General features: G+C 26.5%; 1 protein-coding gene across 2 annotated transcripts in view; it reads left to right on the top strand.

The window, feature by feature from the left end:
* LOC132929165 (arrestin domain-containing protein 3-like) overlaps positions 1-19,598 on the top strand; it is a 76,548-nt gene that overhangs the window by 51,331 nt on the left and 5,619 nt on the right. Inside the window, exons 3-7 of one of the 2 annotated variants that reach the window (XM_060994310.1) lie at positions 1,887-2,009; positions 2,480-2,610; positions 2,887-2,982; positions 14,057-14,236; positions 18,985-19,188. In XM_060994310.1, coding sequence (XP_060850293.1) covers positions 1,887-2,009; positions 2,480-2,610; positions 2,887-2,982; positions 14,057-14,236; positions 18,985-19,188 — 734 coding nt within the window. Of the gene's footprint in view, positions 1-1,886; positions 2,010-2,476; positions 2,611-2,886; positions 2,983-14,056; positions 14,237-18,984; positions 19,189-19,598 lie in introns of both variants that reach the window. The other variant, XM_060994308.1, reaches the window with a different exon arrangement.

The raw sequence follows: 19,598 nt of genomic DNA, 5'->3' as shown, positions 1-19,598 counted from the left end.
AACGAGGTTTCTATAGTAACAAAATTATATTATGCTTAAAATGCAAGGTAATGTAAAATCGGTCGGAAAAATAATAGTTGTTGCCAATCCAAAAATATAGCGATGTTAAAAGAATCGTATTCACTAAAAAAAGATTTTTTTTCTTAAATTACATATAAAATCCAATTATTTGAAAATATTATTTTTAGAATATTTATTTATGTAAATTTACTAAAAATTTAAAAACCGGTGCCTATTTAAATGAGTTAATCATGAAAATATAAAAAATTAGGTCAATCGTACTTATCACAAATTCACATTCCATTACTTGCGTTACGATTAAATTATAATATTATAGTATTATATATTATGTTAGGACTGTACTATGATTTCATAATAGAATGTTATGTTTACCATGGTAAACACGATGCGATAGGCATTAGTTTAGACAATATTTTCATTCTGTACAAATCTGCAGCACGTCCAATATTTTAACAACAACAACAACAACAACAACAATAACGTGAACCTTGTGTATAATGATAATTAATATTTGTAGAATAATATTACCATCATGTTGTTCTTTAGGTATTCCAAATGGCGATGGTCTTAATGTATCTAGTTTGAAAAAAACTAGGTATAAACCCTAAGTTAGGTTTATTAAAAATAAACACGTTAATATGCGTCTGAAATTCAAGTCTATTTAAAATAATATTCTGTTAACTGTAAAATTATTAATTAACACGACATCGTCAAAAGTTTCTCTCGTCTGCCTTACGTAGACTAAAATCCCGTGCACTCGAGTAACTTTATTGTGCATAAAATGTTTTATCTGATTCACTTATATAGTTATATCTCTTCCCAATCATTTAACTAAATTTATCTATACAAAAGTTTTTATATTAATAACGCGACCCATCCTGTTTATACGATACCTAAATATTTTATACTAACTTTTTTCAAACTTTTTGGTTTCATTATGTAATCGTATTACTACGTGGCAAATATGGTAACTTTGATGATAGACAGTTTTTAAAATTTTAATTAAATTAATTTCCCAAACAACAGACCTAGGTTACAGCTGTATAGCTAAGATAAATAAATACAATTTTAACAAATAAAAACCATTGTAACAGTTGATAAAAATTCTTAGGTTTTAATGTATAAATATTCCTATATATTCGTATATGTTTATGCGATAATAATAAACTTATAAACTATAGAAAATCTGGCGATGTCGTTTGAAATGAACGGGGGGGGGGGAATGAAATGTGTTCTGCAGATAACACATCGTTAGTATATATAGGTACGTTTTCAGTAAGTGTATTATAGACGTAAATAACGTAATATTATACTGCAAACGTTTTCTGTATTACCTACGCTGAAATGACAACAACATAATATATAATATAGTATTATATTCGTCGGGTTAAAAATATATGTAACTATTTTCCGTCTCGAATGCTATAAAAAAGTGCAATGCGTGCGTAGGTATATATTATGTATATAAATACATCGTATTATATAAAAATATAATGTGTAAAATACTGAAATGTATTGTATGTATTTTGTGCAGTGTGCGCACTGCTAATAAGAGAAAATAGAATAATTTAAATCACATCATAATTTTGTACGGGATGATCCGTTTAAATGGGCAGGTCAATACGCTATAATTTCCAAACTAGTTTTGTCACATAGGTATGACGTTATAGTTAAAGTTCAGCGTAGATAACTATTGAAATCTAAAAAATGATAAAATCGACTTAACTTAGATCAATTAGATTATTCATCATAATATAATACTGGTATCTACATATATACTATAATGTATCACGTTGAAAGTAATCTATTTATTGTGATATGGATTTAAAAGTATTAAAACCAGCTTTTTTTTTTGTCATTTACAGCTGTTAGAATTGTCCTCAGGGGCAAAGCCCACGCGGAATGGCAAGTTTTGGTCAGCGGTGATCGTTCAGCTATTAAAGACGATCAATACTTCATCGACAATCGATCGTTAATCTTCGGAAAAGGTTTGTAAATGCGCGTTTAAAATGTATAAATAAACTTGGGTTAAATATTTTTTTTTTAATACTATTGGTTTAAATATTCAAAAATATATGAAAAATAATGTTCCCAGGATGAATTTAAATAATGTATTTAAAATACTGTAAAAGTTTTATTTTAAATATTAAAAAAATTATAGTTGTTTCCAAAAAAATTGAAATTTTAGCCAATGTTAAAATACATTGTACAGGGTTGCTGGTTTTTTTTTATAGTAGTATAAATAACTATGATTATTTATGAATTACAATATTAAAATAAAATATTTAATTTTACTAACTACTTACTATTAAAATATTAATAATAATGCATATTTATTCCGAATACTACACTTAGAACACTTTGCTCGCGTTGAATGTATAAAAAAAATAAAAATAGAGAGTGTTATAAAAAGGAATTCTTCGTTAAAGAAATTTTAAAAAAAAATGTATTCTAGTAGACCGGCAAGACGGTCCCGCTCCAATCCTGCCGCGCGGAATTCATCACTTCCCGTTCAAGTTTCAACTTCCTCAAAGCTCACTGCCGTGTTCATTCGAAAGCAAACCCGGATACGTCAGATACTATATCAAGGTAAACGCCGAATACACGTAAATGCTGTATAAAATGCACAGCGTTTATATAGTAGACCTAAATCATATATTATATCAATAAATCATTATTTCCATCATTGGTGCTTATATATGTATCATAAATTAGTTGCATTTGATGATTTTTTTCATTTCACGTCAATGATGATGTTTGCTAGTGATTTTTGTGAGCTGAAACGAAAAAAAAATAAATCCAAAATGTATTGCGGATGCATTTAATTATTACTCTCCCTGATCAGATGATGTGTCTTTTCCGCAGGTCACCCTCGATATACCGTACGCGTCGCCTCCGCAAGGCATGAAGTACTTCACCATCATAGGACCACACATTGACTGCATGGACGATCAATATCTGGTGAGTAATATAATATGAACATCTTAAAGTATCTAGTTTAAAAAAAAAGTCTGATAGTTATTAGTACGCACACATTTTTAAAGTCTGGCTTAACGAGTTAATGAATTGAAGTTAAATTAATTATATCTTATTAGCTTAATACACCAATTTGATTATTTTTTTTTTTTTCATTAACTTAATTTTAACTTTCTTTTTTCTCTATCTCAACTTGAAAGTAACGCGATTCTTTATTAATTTTTCCAATAAATAATTTAGTTTTAAATTTATATTTCCAAAGAAATAACCAAATTTTATTTATAGACTAATTTAAAAAAAGATAAACATATACTCGTATTATATTAGCATATAATATAATATTATAATATTGCATAGATGCGTTATCTAAGTTTATTGATTTTACAGTAAAATAAAAATATGCAATAATGTATTTCAAAATAAAATTTGTTGAAGTTAAACTAATGTTAATTTAATTGGTCGACTCAAAGTGACTATTCGTCTTAACTGTTTAGATTTAGTTAAAAACAATAATAATTATTATCATCGTTAATTTTACCAGCATTGACCATCATGTTTTCATCACATGATTTTAGATAAAATAATTTATCTGCATGTCAATACACATGTTTCTAAAATTTGAGTACAGTTTTTTACGGATGTGTAAGAATGTCTTTACGAACTATTTTAAAGACTTGGACATACTTCTGTCTTGACGTTTAATGTGATTTAGACGAACGAAATATAGATATATATAATTTTATTATTTAAGCAATCACCTTAAATATTTACAATTAGAAGTACAAACTTGGTAAATACTTAAGTTACACGGTAACATTTACCAATTAAGATAAATATTAATTATTCAGTAATCAATTTTTTTTATCAAAATGTTTTAAAATGACACCTCTAGTTAAACATCTTTACTATGCAAATGTAAATACATAATAATTAAATAATTAATATAAAATATGAAGTTGTAACAAAGGATACCTAATACATATTAATATGCGTGTTAAGTAGGTAAGAAGGTATTTAGATACATAACAGTCATCACTTATTGGATTTTCTAATTTTCATATTAAATTTACTTAAATGCCTTGTATATTATAGCTAAGTCTTCGCCTTTTACTACCTTATTAAATCAGTTAATTTTTACAATAAAACATATTTCTACCAATAAAATTTGAATTTTGTTATTATGTTGTTATTATTACCTAGGTACTTATAAGTTATACTCTTAATATCTTTAAAATAGTATCAAAACTAACGCACTATTCAAAGTTTATAACAACCTAAAATCATAATTGGATTAGTTATTCTTAATATTCTTATGTATGTAATATAGTTTCTCAAAATAACAATATTTACATATTGTAGTTATACATTTATGAAAAGAAAAAAGAAGTATTCTTAAAAGCTATGTTAACGGAAATATAAACATTTACAGGATCTACCAAAATGTACGTAAATATTTCATCTCTGATTATAATAACTATAGAATTCACTACATAATTTACAAATTGAATTTATGGCCAATATATTGTCGATTTAGAAAAAGCAAATGTGATAATTTTACCGTTGTATATATGTACTATACCTACAGAAATGGTCAACGCCGCCGACATTGTTTTTGTGATTTCCTAACAAATACAATACAATATATATACATTTTTAAAAACCGTATACTTTTATGTATGTAATTCTATGTACTCTCATATTTATATAATATACAGGTTCATAATACATATATACGCATTATTTTCAAAAAATTGTTTTTTATTTTTTTATTTTCGTAGTACGCGTTGCTTAAATTTGTTTTCTTTCAAATAACAATAATAAGTAACCTATAAATATAGATCTTTGAATTTTATATATTGAAGCAAAATATTTGTTGGAAAATGACCATACATAAATATTGAATACAGCATGGCCGATAGTTTATTTTTTATATGCCGATTTTTAAGTTTAAACAAGTGGAATAGAAGAACGAAGAGCAAACATTCGTATAACCTGGCGGGCTTTTTATCGAGGTTGCTTATAAAACATATAAACTCCGTTACGGGTCGATATTTTTTATACCTTTTCAATTTCGAAATTATAAACAAAAATGTCCTAATGAAACGAATGCTGTACGTTAAAAAAATATATATATAACTAGTCGTAAAAGTTCCAAATTTACAATTAGCATGTACGAAAAGCATTAAAGACACAACACAAAGTTATTTTTACCCAAATACCCATATTATAATGATAATTTTCACAAAACGTGTAAGCCTATTTAATAAGTAACACGTTTATCTCATTTATGAAATGACAAACGCGTTGAAATTAAAACTTAACGATATCCGCGTATAAATCCTTAATTCTGTATGGCTTTATAAATTGGCATGTAGGTAACACCTACATCAAAATACTTAAATACGGAATACGTATCCATAAAGGAAATGTTTGTATTATTATAATAATCAAGCGTATTGTTTTGTATGTAATAAAAATAAAAAAGACTATAATCAATCACTTTTGGATGTATCTTGTTGGAAGAACTATAAACATATTCAAAACACTTGAAAAATTATTATGGTTCCGCACGAAATAATGGTCTGATTTTTTTTTTTTTACGGACCATTTACCTAACCCAACTTGACTTTTGCAAAAGTTTCAGCAGAAGCGGGAAAACCGTTCGCCAAAAAAAACACACGCACACAAAAAGGGTTATAAAGAGCAAAATTTAAATTTAAAAAAGGAAATTAACATTATAAACTTTACCTGAGAAATGAGCAACCAACTATAAAATATATATTATATACGTATTTATATTTAACAAGTTATTAATAATATATATTGTACTTCGTACTTTTTCAGTGCAAATTATTTCTGTCGTTGTGTTGAAAAACTAACCATTTATTTTGGTAGAAACTAGTGACAAAAAAAAAATTAAAGAATTTTTTTGAAATGTTTTTATACAAATGTACATTGTTTAATGTTTTTCAAACATTTTCACACCATTATTTTACTAAAAGTATAATTATTGATTTTTAACATAATGGACGTACACCTAGCTATTTAATCATTAAAGATATACATATAATACTCGTATATAATAATATTATATTAGAGGGTTGTTGCGCGCGGAGGTTAGTTTGCTTATTATTTCATTGTAAATAATATAAGTTAAACATTTTTACCGGATGACATTTATTTTTATTTAATAATCACATTGTAAAATAACCTGTATATTTAAAGCCTTAAATATTATTTTATGATTATATGTTCGTAAATATTATAGAACTGTATGAGGTTTTATTTTATTTAGTTCAAAAAAAAATATTGAACATTTTTTATGCGTATCGTAACAGATTTTAACTAATGTCCATCATTAACAATAGTTAATAATATATTTATTATTATATTGTAAAGAGAGTAAGCACAGATATGTATCAATACAGAACATCAACTGCAATCTGTGGTCTATGAAAATCACAATATTTATATAAACTTTATTTAATCTTATAATATTATTGTTTATACGTTTATTTTGTTTACTATATAATATAAATTATTATAATAACAATATTATAATATTTTAATTCAACTTTACATAAATGACAATTTCTTAAATAATACGTACTGTTAGTTTAAACAAATTTATTTTTATGTGTATTATTTAATTAATATTAAATCATGTAGTTAATTTACTTAAAATCACAATAGGCACATTTATACGTGCGATATCGTGGCTAGTCGGTTAGAACCTAACTAGAATTAAGTAGGTACTCCTATTGTAGGTACGAACGACTCGAAAAAATTCTAAAATTAAAATACAAAATGTAATTTTTGTGTTGAAAAAATTAAAAGAATATTTTAATATGAATTTTAATTGTATAAAAAACAATTTTATTTTAGTTTTATATCATAGTGACATAGTGCAGCATGGAATTTGAGAAATGTTATTACGTTAACAATAATAATTATAGACGCGCTTATAATACGTACAATTTATGCCATATTATTAAAAGTAAGTATATTAAACTCACTTTTATTAAATTACACTATACGATAATAAATTTACGGTAAAAAAAAAAAAATGCCCACACAATTTTGTAAAATATACGAAACTATTCAAGGATTTTTTTCTATGTAATCTCTTGATGACCTATATATCGTTAAATTCTGAAAATTTTTTTTATTTTTTTTTATATATAGTCCACATTTAATAAATAATTCAAATAATAAAATCATGTCACATAAAAAAAAGACTAATATTATGAGACCGGAGAGAGGATGGCACCCATTGGCAGCAACCCTCTGGTAAATATATATACACGAAACCGCCAATATATCTGTTATTATTTTATATCATAAAATAAATCTTATTTATTTTGCGACAAAAAATTGTTATTGATTTATAAATATATTAAAAATAGTTTTCAACTAACAACGAATAGCACACACGCATAAGTTAAACTGATGTGGTTGTACATGTATGTAGGATTTATATGATTAAATCATTAAATAACTGCATATCTATACACTAACAATTTCCAGTTCTATTAAGTACTTCCTATCCTCTAATGACTCTAATGTGTAAATATGTACTCGTATATATGTAATGAGAAATTCAGGGTGATATTGTATACAACGAAATTAGAATTTTATTAATATGTTAGTGGCTATACTAACTTTTATGTCAATTTTTAATTTCTGTAATGGTATTAAGCAATTTTAAGTATATATTAGAGATACCTAAACACTATGATTTTTAAAATATTTATTTTAGCAATTTTTAAAGTATTTTAAAATATTTAATAACAATCTTTATTTTAAAATTTCCTTTGAAATTTAATTTGTATATGTATATTATGTACAAAGGATATTATGGTAAAATAGCGTCTTTTAAACAATTTTCCAAATATTCTAATTCAATTCTAAAAATGGATTTGTATGTATTTATTAATTGTTAATATTTCAAATCTTACTTAAAAACTCCACGAATATCTGTAACAAAATATACATATTTTTTAATTTGCATAATGGTCCATGATACGGTTTACATGTAACTGATATATATACATATATATATATATATATATATACAAACAACGTTCGGTTATATCTGTAAACCGTTAACTTACCTATAATGTATAATATAATACTTATTAACGTGGTTACAGTACTCAGTACTCAAACCCCAAACCGTAAAATTTCATGACTAAAAAATACACAGCTACTCATATAATACATTACTATTTACGCATAGCACATACCATATTATATAGGTAGGTGTGCGTGGTTTATACCGTATAATTTAGCTCATGTTTATACGGGCGGTGACCCCGTCACGCTAAAAATAATTACTATAATATAAACAATTATAATAAATACTAAAAGTTGTCCGAATTACCACCAATTTTTAATTTACACGACTGCTGTGTAGGTTTCAGTTTATTATATATATACCGAACTTCATAAGCTAGTCTACGCGATAATTTATTACGTGCGATGTTATGTGTATACAAGGCGAGTTCTTTATACCGTTGTTAATATAATATAATAGGACGTAATGTACATGCTAGATGATTAATTAATAAGTTAACACTTTTACATATTTTACATATTTTCAAATCTACGATATAACATATTTTCCACCACACACCGTTCAACTTACATTCAAATTTTAAATAATTATAACTTTATAACTATTTAATAATTAACGAATAGCTTGTTCAAATTTCGACTTTATATTCAAATCTTTAGTAATTTAAGTTTGAAATTTTAAATTAAAGCCAATGAAAAATTATTATTAGACAGTCATCAACTGGAAAGTATTATAAATCATGTTTAAATATACACAAATAAGAAAATGAAAAAAACCTCGGAACAATTAGGGCTGTAGTTAAAGAATACCTACAGTCATGACACCAATTAATAATCGGAGATCAACCATAATATACCAAAATTAGAACCAACCCCTATCAACTATTCTTCAGCAAATAAAAAACTACAATAATTATCATACATTCATATTATTGAGAGTTCCGTGGACATAAAAAATAAACTAAACCCGTGTTCAAGACATACAACGCCAAAGAAGAAATCGTATTAACTATACAAATCATCGTGAAACACCTTAATAACTGAGAAGGACCTTCAGAGGTTGACCTAACGGTCAACTCGCCTACAACATGACAAATCGTCGGTCGCAATTAGAATTTCCTCATGATTGATTAAAATTACCCGGTCACAAATCGGGTGGGGTTGTTCTCTAACAGAGCTTACCGTAATATTAATATAAATGGAATAAAACCCTAATGGAGAGCTGCACCAGCAAACACCGTGCGTGACGTCATCTACCAGCCACATGATTGTTGTACCGAATACAGTGGCGTAGATACAGCGCCGGACAACTATAACACGACAATATGTTACTGAAAATGACGGTAATCCTATTGTAGTAGAAAGAATAAATGGTTCTCGTAATAACAGCATTTGGAAGAGACAATACAATACGTGGCAAGGGAGCACTAGGCGAATGCCATTATCGGAAAGTAATACCGACAAAATAACAGTTAAAGATAACAAAAATACATCTCCTGCAAAATCAATTTCCGATTCAATTATTATAATCGGTAACCGTGGACCCATGGAGTTAAGTACGTCCTCCCATATATATATCCAACCCCATCCCGACAAAAAATTTTAAATTTTTTTGTTTAATTATTTTAATATATTTTTTCCAGATTATTTTGAAAATTACTTAAAATATTATATTTTTCTTGATCCAGCAAAAAGTGCCCCTTCCAACAAAAAAAAGTACCAACTAAATCCCAATTTTCTACTAGAGTAACCGTCCTCAAAGTTAAATATCGTAAAAAAAAAAAACATTATAAAACCAATGCATTTTTCGCTACTATGCTATGCACAATCTAAAATTTATAATTATAATAAATTAATGAACTCATTATTATTCATTACACGAACTTTACAATTATATAATAACAAAATTTACGAATATTATATACATATAATACATATTTAAGGTTTAAATACAATATTATAATTATTATGGTAAATTAAATTTTACACGCTATTTTTCTAGTTTTATTAAACAAACATTCAAACTGTAGGGCGTAGGTCATATTAAATTTTATGAAATGTTTTGTACAGGACAACAACTGAGAATTACAAGGCTATCGATGCACTTCCGGCAATTATATAAGCATAAATCAGACACAAGTATTTCAAGACATTTATTGAAAACTTAAAACTTTGGTAGAATGTTGCGACTGCGTGAGCATAGTTGAATCTTTAAGGGTTTTGTGCGTGGGTCTGTCGAGTGAAACTTATTACATCCGATCTCCATGAAAACCATTTCAGATATCCTTAAATAATGCATGTCATTAAAACAAGCATTTTATTGTCAGTGACAATAATACAACAACAGAACTAGATCTTGTTTAAATCATATTATGTACATTTCTATATCAGCTAACGTATTATAATATAATAAAATATTATAATCGACGTCCGGTAAAAATCGGACTACTGCGTAGTATTATTATTTCGTTACACCGTCAATCATTAGAGAGAAGTGACGTGGTCGTTTATGAATAACGTCAGTTACCGGAATAACACGGGTACCGTCTCATTACTATAAAAACCAATTTTTTGCAATATATTAGTGGCTTTTGTTTTCGCGTGACTATAGCACTCCGTCTATTAAATTACAGAAACGTCCTTTAAAATTATATCCACTGCTCACTTCAAACCACTAATATACAATTAGCTCGTAAGTTTGAAATTAAAAAAAAATTAATGTTCGAGTTTTAATCATTTTGAATTAATTTTAAATTTCAACTATGAAGCGTGTCGTAATAAAATATAAATCCAGGAATTCCCGGGATCTGAATATCAAATGATACAATATCATATTGTACAACGATGAATAATTATGTAAATTAATAATTACTATTGCATGCAAATGACTTATTCCGAGTTAGACCCACTTACGGTACACAATGTTAGTAATTAGTAAAATAGTAAAAAAATAAATGGATCTTTAGTTTTGATGGTATACCTACATAATATAATACCACGTAAATGTTTATAAATATATCTACTGAGCTGATGACTGGTTAAAAACGCATACACACTAATGCGATGATATTATATTCATAGAATGGGTTTTTTTTTTATTTAAATGTGTCCTTTAAGTAGTATTATTCATCATGGTAAATTACATAATAAATCCTGTCTTTTAAGTTTTAAACGGTAAGAATATTATTTTTAAAATCAACGCACTTTATAGTACGGAATATGGTACCTATCATATTATACACATTAAAGTGGAATCATACGGTGAGAGCCGAGGGGCCCAATAAGTTGTCAGCAAAAATCTCTACAAGTGGTACTTCATGTATTTTAGATTGTGAAAGCGAAGCGATAAATGTATTGATTTTACAATGACGTGTTTTTTTATTTTTGTTTCTGTCATCACTCATTACCTTTCGGAGCAGTAAAAAGGCTTAAATTTTCAATTTTGATATTTTTTCTGATATGAAAGTGAATTTAGTTGGTCAAGAGTAACTTAGTACTTTTTTGAAAAATAGTAGAAAATGGGAATTATTACGTAAAACCAATTTACGACTAAATCGGTCTTATGATTTTGTTGTTATTCAAAAACAAATGAACATACTTGGAATGTTATCAAAATGCTTATATGTACTAGAATTTACTATACACTGTATAATCTTGACAATTTTTAGGCTATTTATAGACATTTTTTCAAATAATTATTAATTAAAAATGTTTCCAATTTATGTCAACATACTACATACAATATAATGCATCGTTCCTCTTAAGTTGATAATACTATAATTAAAAAAAAAATTGAACATAATTTTACAAATAACTTTTATGAGCATCTAAAGTTAAAATTTTAACAAAATTCAATATTATTACTCGTAAAATAATGATTTCTTTTCAAACAATTTACTTATTTTGTTGTATTTAATTCAAAAATAAATTACTGTAATAATTGAGATGTTCACAAATTTATATTAGTATTTTCTATATAGAATATAATTTTCAAAATATATTGATTATTTCATATTTGTAAACTATTCATAAACACTTAATATTTTACTGTCAAACACAATTAAATAATAACAAATACGGCTAAATTGATATTTAACAATACATCTTACCTTTTACATTGATCCTTAATATTGGTAAAACTATAATTGACACTTGATTAATAAACGACTAAACGAGAATGCCAGAATATATCATTATTTACTATAATATTATATTGTTATATAAGTTATTTTGTATAATTTAAAATTATTTTCAAAAGTTAATTATTTAAAAAACAAATTTATAAACTCTTTCAAAAAATACTGACTATCCAATTTGAATGCCAAACCAGTCCGAGATACTAAGACAAATCGCCATAAATTATAATCTGTGCTGTAGACTAAAATAAAATGCCGTATCTTCAACAATATCTAAGACATTTTCGCTTAGCCAAGTGATTTTACGGTGTTTTAGTTATTAAAATGTTACTTATATTATTTTTGTTCGGAAATATTTCAGATTTACGGCATATTCGCTTACACAGACAGAATTTAATAATTTTTATTTGGGAATTACGATGTTTAAACTTACGAGGGAAGGATATAACTATAAAATACATGTAACATTATTAAATTTAAATGTAAAATTCAATTTATAGGTATTTCATAATTATTTACGTTCATACTTACATTTACGGATAGGTATAATGTATATCCGGGTAACAATTTAAAGCCATTTCTTAATTCTTAATAATATTAAACGTGGAAGGGCAATAATAAAACGAAGTACAATATCGATATATGTACACGTGAGTACATGACACACATACTTACAATATTCTATTTCAAGAATAAACATTAATTCAATAATAATTAATATTATGTATATGTATGGTGGTGAAAAGTGTATAACTGTTGCATTGGCTTAGCGCCAAAAACCATAATTTGCGTATATAAACAATATAATATATCAATGGCTATGTATGCTAATGGTTTTGTTTCTGTGCAGAATTCACACCAAAACTTGTTTTCCAGCAGTGGTAACCAGCAGCAATAACCTTATAATATATTAGGCATATAATAAATATAACCGCATCGGGTGGGTTAGCTAAGAGCTTATATTTTACAAAGTGGTTTTACTTTGTCAATTATCGGTACTAATAAACGCCCTCAACCAAGTTCGATCTAAAGTTATAGTCATCTATATAGTTTCTAGAGGTCAGTATTTAAGGTCTGGTTAGCGTTAGTAAGATAAGTTGATCCGTCTTGTACGTGTGGGAATTCTAATGAGATTGAGTGCTTGAGCTGGATTCGCCGCGGCATTTATCTGGGTATGTATGGACGACACCGAGTAGTGATGCATAAGACGTATGTCTTATGAGACGATAAGGTAGTGGAGGTCGAAACAGAATAAAACATTACACAAACGATAATATACATATTATGTTTTACAGGAAATGGCTCAGAGCGACTTCTTTTTTGTTTCTTTTTCTTTGCTGTAAAATATTCAAGAATGGTGGGTATATTATAAAACAACGCCCAGGGCCTTATTTAAAATTTTTGCGCTTCCAGGCAAACAATATTATTATTATTCCAACCCTAAAAATATCTTACGCTATTATTTCGTTTCTAATGGGCTAGCAGAATAGAGATCCTTAAAGTTCATTTCAATGACATTTCTTCAAGTTTTCAACTCACATTATTTTATTCAAACAATAAAAACATTTGGTAGTTTAAGATTTATTTTTATTTCTCACTCAATTATTGAAAATATCGTCATAATATTTCTCGATAAAATTATATAAAAAGTACTAAATAATATTAATATTTGCATTTTACTTTAAGCCATAGATAGAATTTTTATTTACCTCTCCCCGTCATTAGGCAAACTATACACAATACACTGCACTTGCACCGCATTAGCAAGCAAACTCGTCTGTTCGTTTTTTTTAAAAATAAGATAAATTCCATGTGGTGTTTAATTCGAAATAATTGTGATTTTGCAGAAACCAATAGGTGCGCTGGAAAAACGGACTAAATGCTGTTTATGCTGCAAAAGCAATAAAGTAGTATTGCAGTGCTTACTAGAAAGGTCGGCATACGTGTGCGGCGAGGCGCTGAGACTTAAAGCCAACATAAAAAACCAAAACGAAAAGGACATCAGACTTAAAGTCAGATTACTGCAAGTAAGTTTTTTTAAAATACTTTAATAAATGTATAATTAACAACAATCGCTACACATTGAGTTTGTGCGTATAGGATACGATTTCTTATTGGAAAATACATTTCTTTTTCTATAAAATAAAAAATTCATTATAAGAGACAATTGTTGAATTTTGTTTATAAAAATTAAATTCCCGATGTATTTTTAGGTATACTAAATCTATTAAATAACATTCATATAATATTATATTGTTCATTACTAATTAATATTAAATATCATCTGATAACAAACAAACTTAAGTACTACCATAGATTAATATACTATTATATTTAATCTATGGTACTACCTACTACCCGTGTTAAATGAATTATCTACTACCAAATTTAGATATTAAGTGCTTATACCTCGCGACCGATACATTATAACGATGGCAAAACTATAGATTTCCAAGAATTCTTGTTCAAAAGTTGTCGTTATTTATTTACGTAGATGTCGTATTTTTACAATATTATTATTATGTTTCAATACAAAACGATGAACAATAAATTTTTTTTTAGCATACTATATACAATATTTTATACATTGAAATATTATATGCAAAAGCTTTAGATAATGCTATATTAATAATTAGTATATAATTTTACTAAAAAATTGCCAACTCCATTGTAAATATCTGTCTATATAAGAGACGAAAATAAAATTGATTAAAAAGAGTTACAAAACATATAAAACATAATCCATATGGAAAAATACAACTCAATTTATGTATAGGGTGAATTGACAATAGTATTATGTGTATAGCGAACTTTACATATTATATATACAAATATACAACGAATTAATTTATTTTTAAATTTTAAATTAGGTTACGCTACGTCGTTTTAAATTGGATGATGTATAATATACTAAATTAAATCTCAAATACAGCTGTATAATATCGACTATCATTCGTATAACACACAACGCCATTTATACCTCCCATCGGACACATAGAATTCGTTCATTATTCACTCAGATTAATCGTTCACAACCTAAATTCATCAAAACGTAAAGGACGTGTCATATTAAGTATTTCCCCAGTGTGTACCAAATGCAATTTAACTAACCCCGGAATTACGACATTATTTGTTTGTTCAAATATTCAGCTTACATAACTTAAATCAATACCAATAATTATTGATCTAACCCACATCGGACCGAAACTTTAAATGCGATGTATATACCTTGAGCGAAGCGTAGACTAATGTATTGGTATAACAAAGCTGTTTTTTTTTCATCAGAATACTTTTTGTGGTTGCAAATTTTTTTTAAGTTTCATAATATACATATTTAATGGACTGAAAATGTTAACTCAATGGTATTTTTAAACGTTTAGATATACTTGGGCGTTTTTTTAAGCTAAAAAAAACCACTGTTTATAGTCAATAACGGTAAAATGTGTTGTGTTAACTGAGTGTGATCAAATAGTACGCAATAACAACACCTAAAATAATTACCGAATAAATAAAAAGGTACCCTAATTAGATAAATACAGATAAAAGAATTTATTACCATAGTCGAAAATTGAATGTATATTTATATATATATATATATATATATGGGAAGAGGTGACTTAATTAATCCTCATAACTTATTTTTATTTTTTTATTAAAATGCAATGCATAGATAATATTAATTCATACAAAAATATCAATTAAGCCACCCCCAAATCATCGGCGATAAATTTGACAATAAATTTCACACTCCTCCAGTGACCTTAATTATAAAGACACATAATATGGTCTGTATTTAAATCTTAAAATATAAATTACATAAATAATCGAATAACTATTAGCAACGCGCCAACGAATAATTATGAACATAAAATATATTTGATCATATTATGATTTACAAGATATATATGAGACTAATAAAAAGTCAGTCAAGAATCAATTTTTATTCAAATCCGTTGTTGGCAATCTCGACTGAGATAAAATAAATGACTTCCATAATAACTATAATATTATAAAGTCTTTCGCCAAAAGATCATAAACAAATTTAACGATTTAATGCGGTAAAGTAAAAATAGTTATGTTTTTGGATGTTCTGAAAAATTATGATTTTGGTTAGGTTACACAATACACACTAGAACTTGTACCATTTCACTTAACTCTATCGTCCTTCATATATTACGGTATGTTTAAAACTTCCACTATATAATTGGATATTGATAAATATTACATGTTATGCAGAGGAACATATTTTACAACGAACACCTACATCATTTTGAAAAGTATTATACAAACTACTCTCGAAATGTTCTATCTGGAAAATGTAAAAGATACACCTAATTTTGACATTTTACATCACTCAAATAATTTGTTGTTTTTTTTAACTTTTGATTTCATTAATGATGACGACCTTTATCTATAATACCATAACCTAATGCAGAATAATTTGCTAAAAAAAATGTGCTTTATAAATATTGACAATATCAATCGAATAATTTTTGTTATTAAATATGCATAATAGATGCGTATTTAAAGTTAAGACGTGTTTTTATTGAATATAATATTGGATTTATTTTTTATCAACCATAATGATTCTCAATATAAAATTACTTATTACAAATAGGTATCATATGGAAGCGATTTAAAGACTTCGGTAGAAATTATCCTCATAATGTATCCCATTAACAGTTGAAATATATAAAATTCATATTTTATATTAATAAATTCATATGTGCAGTAAAAACATTTTCATGTATTTATACATTTTTTCATTGAAATTTCGCACCTGATCACCTGAACAAAAATATACGAATATTATTATTATATTATTTCCGTTTTAAGTATATATGAAAAAATATCTGTCAAACGATGTATATTTTTTAATTTAGTGATTTAAGCTTTTAGAAAAAAACATGACAAAAATAATACTATACGATTAATCCAATCACAACATTTCAAAGAGAGAAAAAAATTGTGAATTAATTGTATAGTGGCGTAAGCTGGTCATGCTTTACTAAGTTTTTCAAATACAAATTTATTAAAAATATCTACCTAAAGGTTGAAATAACAATAATAAACGCTATTTTTTCTGATTTATATCAATATACCTACGTAATTCGTTGTTTATAAGTAAAAAGTAAATTTAAATTAATTATTGATACCGGCAATATATCATTTTAAGAGTTATTTCAAATAGGTATTAAATTTAATAATTTGTTTCAAAAGCTTTTAAATTAATATAAACACGTTTACCCTTGTGAGATAAAACTAATAAAAGATTAATTTCTAATAAATTGTTTTTACCAAATCACTTTTTTTTGGATTTAGACCTATAAATTCTCCCATTATAATATATTTTATATAAAGTGTTTTTATAAGAATTGAATAAATAAATAAGTATAGATATATATAATATGTATAATGTATATACATCCTATAGTTGAAATTAAAACATACTTTATATTTCTATATTTCTAATTATATGTCTGTCATTTTTTAAAGTGTAAATTTTCACGCAATCACTTGATTAAGCATGCTCGAAACAAAATATTAAAAGTAACATAAATATTATAATAATATAGATACCTTTTAATAAATTTTAGGCAACAATACTTTATCATTTAAAAATATAAACTATTAATAGTATTATATCGCGAAATTTCCATCAAACTTCATTTGACTATTTCGCATCGTAATCAAAATTGTATAATCTAAAAACTTTAAATCGCGTCTAACACTTACACAAACATTTTATAACATATTTTATCTCTATATTTAAAATATACACATTATCATTTATCTTTTTCAGTGCTGTCGACTGTTGATTTATGATTAACTAGTGTGTAATAGGTTAGTGCAACCCACAAACATTTTACTTGGCTAAACATCAGATATCTAAATGTATATAATATCTTCACTATTAAAGTGTATGAATATGTTTTTTAAAAAAAAGTACCATTATAAATAATAAAATAAAAATCCTAATAATTGTCGGTAATTAAAAGAAGCACTGCATATCACAGAGGCACATAGTTAATTATGGAGCGCGAACTAACGTAGTAGCGTCGAACAGACTAAAACATAATATTATTTCGGTTGTGAAATGTGAATAAGATGTTAGTAATTTAAATTAATAAAAATTTAGAAGAAAAAATTAAGAAATCATTTTATAGATATAACTTTTATAAATTATTATAATATTCTTTTAGTAAATTGAATGATAATTTACATTTTTCAATTAGTACCTATCTAACCATAATATATATGTACTAATAATAAAGCACAACCGATAACAATATTTTTTTTTATGTACCTATGTCCTATATGTGTGTATTTATTAAATAATTTATAATCCTCAAAATATAAATTTTTATATTTTTATAATATTATTATTATTATTAGTAGTAGTAGTAGTAGTAATATAAATGCGTAACGTTTTAAGGAGTTCATACATTTTCGGTGTATCCTTCATGTGTCCTGTCACTGCAAAACTCCTCGCATTTATAAACTTAAATCACTGATGATCAATAGATTTTATAATACAATAATTCGGTTAAAACTACTTTACAAACATTTTTAGTAAAATATTTTTTTGGATTAAAAGTGTTAACTTAGCAACATATAGTTGCGATATATTGTAAGACGAGTTTTTTTTAATGTTTTTGAAAACACAAAAAACGAGAATGTGTGAAAAAATCCCCAACTACCGACGACAACGATATGCTCATTATTATAATTAATAATAATATTAATATAGTATAGTATTTTATTTTATTTTCAGAACGTACATTATTCGGTAGAACGCGGCATGCTAGGCGTCCAAAATCAAAAAGATGTCCAACACTCGGTGTTGGAGTACATCGGCGAACCGATACGCACTGGGTGCGAATCGCAATGGGATTCCGCCGACGGCCTAGTCCTGCCAGTGATGCCACCTACATTGATCGGCAACTGCAGGCTGTTGCAAATATACTACCTACTAAAGGTGACGAACGACAGATATCGCGTAGATATTGTGATAATTATTATTTGCATCAGAGTCTCCGAATTTGAGTCTCTATTTATTCGGGTCCACGATTTTTTTTTTTTTTTTTGTCACATTGACACTGCACGAAAAAGAAGAATCCACTGTAGTATTTGTGAAATTCTCGTTTTATTTTTCTTTAATACCTATAATAATATGGTATATATCCTAAAAAAAAAATTGAAAAAGGAAGATTTTTGAATTACAAAATTACATATTTTACAGAGTGATTACTGATTAACGATATACATATTGGAAAATACCGCAATAATTGTTTCTTCATCTTTTAAATATTTTTGCATAATTTGCACTACATTCTTTCAGAAAAAAATCCAATTGTTTTATGACAAACTTTATCTTCAATTTAATTA

Source organism: Rhopalosiphum padi, chromosome 4 (genome assembly GCF_020882245.1).
Source record: "Rhopalosiphum padi isolate XX-2018 chromosome 4, ASM2088224v1, whole genome shotgun sequence".
In the NCBI taxonomy this organism is placed as follows: domain Eukaryota; kingdom Metazoa; phylum Arthropoda; class Insecta; order Hemiptera; family Aphididae; genus Rhopalosiphum; species Rhopalosiphum padi.
The sequence above is the reverse complement of the archived record's forward strand: the minus strand, read 5'-3'. Positions and strand labels throughout refer to the sequence as shown.